The sequence below is a fragment of the Malurus melanocephalus genome, unplaced genomic scaffold (genome assembly GCF_030028575.1).
Source record: "Malurus melanocephalus ecotype Western Australia unplaced genomic scaffold, MMel_1.1 scaffold_411, whole genome shotgun sequence".
Taxonomy (NCBI): domain Eukaryota; kingdom Metazoa; phylum Chordata; class Aves; order Passeriformes; family Maluridae; genus Malurus; species Malurus melanocephalus.
In genome coordinates this window covers 305,240-312,526 of record NW_026623643.1, presented here as the reverse complement: position 1 = coordinate 312,526, position 7,287 = coordinate 305,240, and the positions used below count along the sequence as shown (strand labels likewise).

The window sequence follows — 7,287 nt, the reverse complement described above, 5'->3', positions numbered from 1 at the left end:
CCGAGCAGGGGCCCCGCACCGACACCACACCGGGCAGCGGCCCCGCACCGGCACCGCACCGGGCAGCGGCCATGAACCGGCACCGCACCGGGCAGGGACCCCGCACCGGCACACCGACACCGCACCGGGCAGGGACCCCGCACCGGCACACCGACACCGCACCGGGCAGCGGCCCCGTACCGGGCAGGGACCCCGTACTGACACCGCACCGGGCAGGGACCCCGTACCGACACCGCACCGGGCAGGGACCCCGTACCGACACCGCACCGGGCAGCAGCCCCGCACCGGCACCGTACCGGTAGCGGCCAGCGCTGCAGCTGCGGACACGGGCTGAGAGCAGCGGGCGAGCGCCCCGTGCCCCGGCCCCGCGCCCGACTATACCGGCGGGAACGGAACGGTGGGTATCCCACCGGGATACCGGGATGTCCCCTTCCAGCCGGGGGTCACCGCCTGGCGCCCACCCGGATCCGCGCTGCCGTGGCTGCTCCGGRGGCTCCGTGCTCTCCCSTCCCCGCAGGACAGCCCCTTCCCGRGGGGCTCCGGCGCCGCTGTGAMTAACGCAGCCRGAGTAGKAACATCATAGAACGTCCCTGGTTTAAACATTTCCTCAGAGTTTCTGACTCTGGTCCCAGGGCAGCGTGTCCTGGAGCAGCCGAATCCCAATGCCCCGTCGCGGGTTCCCCCTGCCGCTGCCCCAGACAATCCCCACTGGGGTTCACCAAGGTCCGAAATCCTGAAATTAGGGTCACGCAAATAGGAAGAGTCGAAGGTGTGTGTCAGCCCCGCGGGAGCCAACAGCCGGACAAGAGCGTGTTGTCTCTCCAGGCTGAAGGAGGAGATTGTTCTGCCGGTGAGGCTGTTTACACAAAACACAAAGCAATCGAGGCTACCGCTAATTTCTTTTCCCTGAGGTCAGATTGTTTCTGCTCAACGATACCGGAAACATTAAGGAGTGGATCGACAAGGGAACACAGTCATGGTCTCCTGAACGCCAAGCTGGCACCCGCAGGGTGACGCCGGGTGACTGGGAATGCTGACCTGCGCTTCGGCTGCGGCCACGTCCCGCACGGCTGCCCCCCACAGATCCCCGCCGGCAAATAAAAGAGAGAAGCATTTAATGAAATGCTCCTGCAGAAACCCCGACCGACGTGTGTCACACTGCTGATCTGTGCTCTGCTACCCCCACCCGACCCAGCTCTGCCAGCCCGAAGCTTTCTCTCCAGCACCAGCAGAGCCAGGCACCCCCTTCCTAACAAGGATTTGACAGATGCTTTCCTGCCAAGAGTTGCTCATGCAGGACTGGTGAGCAGGGAGCAGCRAACACAGCCCCTGCATTCCTTGGAGCATGTGAGGGACAGAACACCGTGTCCTGCAGGGCTCTGCCTGYTGCAGAGTGGGTGCCCGTGGCCAAAAGGCCAACACTGACAGGTCACATATGCAGTGCCATGACCCTGCCGTGGGTCACTCTCAAGCTGTAAGATGCAACCTGGTTTGACCCAGCTCTGTTAAACAATGCTCTTTGTTCAGGTGAGCCTTGCCCAGAACCTGCCCACATCTCAGCATTGCCAGAAAGGGGAGCAGGCTGCCCGAGCCCCTGCAGGTTCACTCTGTGGCTGCCCCCACACGGGGATCCCTGCCAGGACCCATGCACTGCCCAGGCCCAGGAACACAGCCCAGGCTGGCAGGGAGCCCCAGCTCTCCARCAGGAGACACAGCCAGGTAGGGATCTCAGCTTGGTCCCTGGCAAGCTCATGTCTCCTTATCAAGGGTTTTCATCRTGAAATGAGACACCTTGGAAGATCCCAGAGGAGCAGGAGAGTATCCCAGACCAGTGAGGCCCCTGCAGGCAGGAGAGGAAATCAGGGGTGAAGTTTGCTCTCCCACACCTCCCTCGTGAGTGGACTGAGAAATTCCCTGAGTGATCCCCCCAAATGCCACTCCACACCCAAAAGTGGTAGGGGGGAGGCAGCTCGGGCAGGGGAACAAGTCCTCTCCTGACCTGGCCAGGAACACCAATCTGCAGCCAGCTTGGCCTWAAACCAGCAGGCTCCTGTTCCACAATCAGGCGCCCACTGCAGCTCCCCRGCGTTATCAGGGTGACATTTCTGGGCTGCAGATGCCAGCGCCAGCCTTCGCTTTGAGGAACCGCCACAATCAGGGAACATAACCCATTTCTCGCCTGCATTTGGCTGCCAGGAAGAGTACAGGGGACTGTGYAATCACTTTCCTCAGAATTAGATCAGGAATCAAAGCCCTGCTCAGCTCCAGGCTCCACCAAGCCCTGCCAGGAATTGTCAGGTCTGATCCCARAGTTTGGGGCAGGATCACAGAGGGGCCAGGATGGGTGTGGATGAAGGTGTTCCCACACAGATGGGGCTGCACAGACAGRGTGCCTGTTCCAGGAAGGTTCTGGGGACACCTGGGGCTTCTTTCACAGTTGGCTTCTCCACCCCACACCCACAGTCTTATGTCTGTCACCCTAATTCACATGARTTCAGGGAGGGGAAGGCAGCACCCAAACCTCAGCTGTGGCTGTAACCCCGGGCAGATCACTGCAGAGGATTTCCTCAGCCCAGAGGTACAGATGGGACCCACCAGCACATTTATCCCAAYATAGAAATTTATCAGACTGAAACAGCTCCTGCCCCTTAAATAAAACCTCTCTCGGCACCTTCCCTCCCTGACCTGTGGGATCTGAGTGTGCTGAGCCTGATAGTGCCTTATCTTGGCAGCAGCCCCTCTGAGCTGTGCCTCGCCCTGGTCAGTGAGCCCTAATCACCACAGCCAGATGTGGCCAGGGCCTCTGAGGGGCCACAGACTGGATGGAGGGGTTGCACCAGCCCCTCCTGAAACCACCCCAAACCACCTCCCCCAGCGAGCCCCTCCACAGGGCTGCGTGGCCRGGCTGGGCAGCACCTCTGAGAGGGACATCTGCTCCCTCCAGGGTGGCAGCAGCAGCTCTGCTGTGCCCAGGAGCCATCCCACAGCCTCAGCAGTCACACCTCGCTGCAGAGGCACTGCCCAGCCCAGGGAARTTGCTCCCACAGGGTCCTCACTGGATGTGGCCTCTGCTAAACCAGCCCAGAGGGTGTGGAAAAGGAATTTTACACCGTGTCCATTCTGCARAGGGGACATACTCTTCCTTCTCCTCCTCCTCCCCCCTCACTGAGTAAGCAACTAAATAGGAAGCTGAAAAAGAGAAAGGAATTGTTGCCAGGAGTGCCTTGGAATGAAAAGCTGGGTTTAGGCTTATCTAATGTCACATCAGCCATTTCCTAAGAAGGGAGCAAATTTAATTAAGAACACAGRCTCCCTCAAGGACAGCCAGGTTACACACGGCACTCCCAGCTTGGAGCACAGTGCTGGGAACTCAGCATCGTGCACAGGCAGAGGGACAGACACTCCAGCCCCGCTGCTGAAGGCTCATTTGGGATCAAATGCAGACACCTTCAGGCACATCATCCAGGCTCTGTGCAGAGCAGCAGGGCACACAGAGCCAGCAGGGAGGGAAGGGGCAGTGTGGGGGGCACAGGGAGGAAAACTGAGGCAGATCTTGGACATGGAAGCCAATCCAGGGCAGAATCATGAATCCACAGAGACTTTGGTGGCTGCAGACAGAGGGAGGATCCCTGATCAACCAGTGAGTTCCAGCCTGTACCAGGGGTGGGGACAGATGCACTGAGGGCTCACAGCACATGGCACAGCCTTTGCAGGGCATGGCAGCACCATGACAGGGCTCATAGGGATGATGGTCTGCAGAAAGGAGACCATATCAGCCCACTGTCAGCGACTCCTCACAAGCATTGCTGGCACCTTACGTGCTGGCACTCAGGAATTCCTCCACAGCACTGGCATGGAGAGGAAGCCTGGGCTCCWGACAGTTCCAGAGCAATGTGCCCACACCGAGGCAGCACACCCCACCAAGTTCAGGTCAATGGCCTCCTGCTACAAAACAAATTTCTAACTTGAAATTTTAAATTTCCTCAACGCTGATATCAGCTGTCARCAGCAGCTGAGCCAGTGCCAGGTTGTCCCCAAGGGCAGGGAATGCCAGACACACTGCTCAGCACCAGACAGGGGCAGTGTGTGAGGTGCCAGCGCCATCTGCTCTGCCAGACCCCCAGAATGACCACACTGGGCTGACCAGAGGTCACTCCAGCACTGCCCCCAACCTCTGCCAGTGACATGAATGCAACCATCAGGCAAAGGTGATCCTGTCCCAGCAAAGCCATCTGCTGCCCCAGCACTGACAGGGTCAGTGACTGTACCTGGGCCAGGGTTTGTGACAAGTTGGGGACTTTGTTATCAGCACTGAGAGCCCAAAGCTGAGTCATCCCTCACCCAGCCATGGTGGCACAGAGCTTACCCCATCACCTCTGCACAAACCCAGGGGCTTCCAGCAGACTGCACATGCAAAACGAAAGTAAAATGTTGCCCTGAGAAGGGCAGTGAGGGTCCCCACAGGCCACAATTCTGCCAAGTGGAGAAAAGACTTGTGCTGCTGCTTCCCACCCTGGAACCACTACATTTCCCTGGGCAGCAAGGAAATATGATTGAAGAGCAAAAGTCTGGTACAAACTGCTGTTTGATTTCTGATGGAAAAATAAAGATGAAAACACCCAGGCTGCTCTATAAATACATYTCATTTTAATCCCCTGAAATTAGTTCCCTGGCTCCCCCCAGCCCRCTTGGCAGCGAGTGCATTTCCTTCTGCCACCGAGGGCTTCCACTGCCAGTCCCCTGCTCCTGCCTCAGCCCCTGGCACCACAGCAGGACTGCAGGCACGGGGCTGGCAGGGGTACAGGGGGGCCCTTTGAGGCAGAGCTTGACCAGCCAGTTGGGACTGACCGCTTCGAGGCCATCACAGGAACTGGGACCAGCAGCAGCCCCCAGTTTCACTTCTGGGTGGTCCCTCTCAGAACTGCCTAGAGCAGCTTTAGCCTSTGGAACACATCAACAGGGAGAACAGACAGACAGAGGATCTCTGGGTGTTGCTAAGTCTTTGGAAGGGTTTGCAGACTCATCTTGCCCCAAGAAATCCCGAGATGCAGCTACTTGCAGTCACGGCTTGAAGCCAGGCCCAGAGAGCGACTCTTGGCAGCGAGACCAGAGACTGCAGCAGGGAAGGGGAGGAGGCTCTCCTGTCAGAAGAACTTGACACCTCTGCCGTCATCCAGCGTGATAATTTCAGCCTTGTGCTCCTGCTGCAAGGCTTGCAGGGCACGGAGCAGCATAGCCTCATCCAAGCCGTGGAACTCTAGGGAAGGACAAAGATCCCCATCAACAGTGAAAAAAAAAAAAAAAAATCACATCAGGAAGCAAACAGGTTTGTGAGGTCCAGGGACTGGGGGCAGCGATGCAAAGGGCTCTGAAGAGCACCATAACACTACAAACTCCAAAGTCATGGCTACACTGAGAGGCTCATCTCTACATCTACACTTGGGGAATGAAGCCTAAAGGTCATCAGACAGCAGGAATGAGTCACAGTAGTGCAGTGAAGGAGCCTGGCTTGAAAACAAAACATCGCTCTCATCACACCAGATGAAATGCTGAGCACTGGGGAAGTGAAAATGTAATTACAGAGGAGGATGTTTCTGCAAAGTGATAAAAGCCTTTGGAACAGCACATGCCAGTGGTGGGAAAGTGAGAGTTTGAATCTGAGATTTTGAAATATTTAACCTACAAAACTGTAACCTGACAATTAACTGTTTACACAACCCAGTGTGCTCTGAAAATCTGTTCCAGAACAGAGCYCCAACATTACCTTCACTCTCTGTATCATCCCCGCTGGCCAGTTCATACAGTGTGAACACAGAGTTGGTCAGGCCGTTCCTTGACACCTGGAAACACCAAGGCAACAGAGCAAATTTGGTGCTGAGCATCCTTGTCCGCTCTCTCACACATCCTGAGGCGTGTAACATGGAGTGTGCACGGCCCTGGATAAGCAGAAGCACCCTGGACACACGCTGGGGGAGAGGGGTCAGGAAGAGCAGCCTGAGGGAATGAAGACAGTCCCTCCCCTGCCACTCTGCTCTTCCTGCCTACGTGTTTGACAGGGAGGACTTGGGCCAGGCAGTGACACTGCCCTGTCCTCACCCAGTGGCACTGAGGGACAACACYCGCCGCTCACACTGCGGCTCACAGCAAGTGACAAGCTGCTAATAAATCCTCACTTCTCTGCAACAGAGAGAAATGGAAGGAGAAAGGTAAAAGCAGTGAGGAAGCAAGAGGAGAACACTGCAGTGGTATTTCCCAAACAGCAGCCAGGACCCCCCATCCTCACGGGCACAGCCTGGTCTGGGTGTGCAGCCCCTGCGCTCTCACCCATTGATAGATGAGCTTCCCCCATTCTTCCGGTCTCTTCCACATGATCAGAAAGCTGGTTTTGTTCTTATCTAACCATTCCAGGTTCCCTAGAAACAACAGGGGAAAGGGATTGAAGCAGAGCACGAGCCAGAAGCAAGGATCAAACACGCAGATTTCGGGACACGTGCCTGACACTGAACCCAGAGGCAGCCCCACCTAAATATTGCTGTGCGACAGAAAGTGATTTCTGGGGGAGAGGAAGAATCTGAATTCAGAGGAAGAATCTGAATTCAGCACCAGCTGAATCTGCCTGCAAAGGCAGGGTTGGGTCCCGCGGAGCTGCGAGCAGGGGCAGCCGTAGGAGCCGGCTCGGGAGGAGGCACAGCCCCGGGACCCAACTAACGCGGATCAGGCACAGCCCCGGCCCCGGGACGGAGCTACAGCGGGTCAGACACAGCCCCGGCCCCGGGACAGAGCTACCGCGGGCCGGGCACAGCCCGCAGACGGGAGCACGGACAGACGAGACACCCACCGTTCTTGCGGAGCTCCTCCAGCACCACCTGGATGGATTCCAGCGGCAGCTTCCCTGGGCGCGGGTTAAGGAGGCGCTGCTGGAGGCGGGGGGTGAGGGCGAGAGGGGCACGGGCGGCGGGGGCGCGGGCACCGGAGCCCAAAGGATACGCTGGAGGCGATGGTTGGAGAAGAGCGGAATGTCCTGAGCCTCCCGTACGGTCATGGCGGGCAGCCGGTGCTGCTGGCTGTAGGCGAGCGCCAGCGCGCACCAGGCCGAGAGCTGCTTCTGCCGCGTCTCGCCGTTGGGCTGCAGCCTGCGGGGTCGGTCAGCATGGGGGCGGAGAGGCACCGGCAYCCCCGGTCCGTGCCCCCGGCCCCCCGCGCTCCCCGCCCCGACCCCCCAGCCCCAGCCCCGGCCGCGCTCACGTGAAGAAGGGCGGGAAGCTGTACTGCCAGGGCCACTCGAAA

General features: G+C 58.3%; 1 protein-coding gene across 1 annotated transcript; it reads right to left on the bottom strand.

The window, feature by feature from the left end:
* Positions 1–4,600: 4,600 nt before the first annotated feature.
* VPS25 (vacuolar protein sorting 25 homolog) lies at positions 4,601–7,286 on the bottom strand (the record flags this gene model as incomplete). The annotated part of the gene is made up of 6 exons (XM_057379548.1): positions 4,601–5,257; positions 5,765–5,840; positions 6,325–6,413; positions 6,839–6,892; positions 6,988–7,133; positions 7,246–7,286. Coding segments are annotated over 6 exons (519 nt in total), but the record flags the coding sequence as incomplete, so codon positions are not given.
* Between the last annotated feature and the right edge of the window lies 1 nt (position 7,287).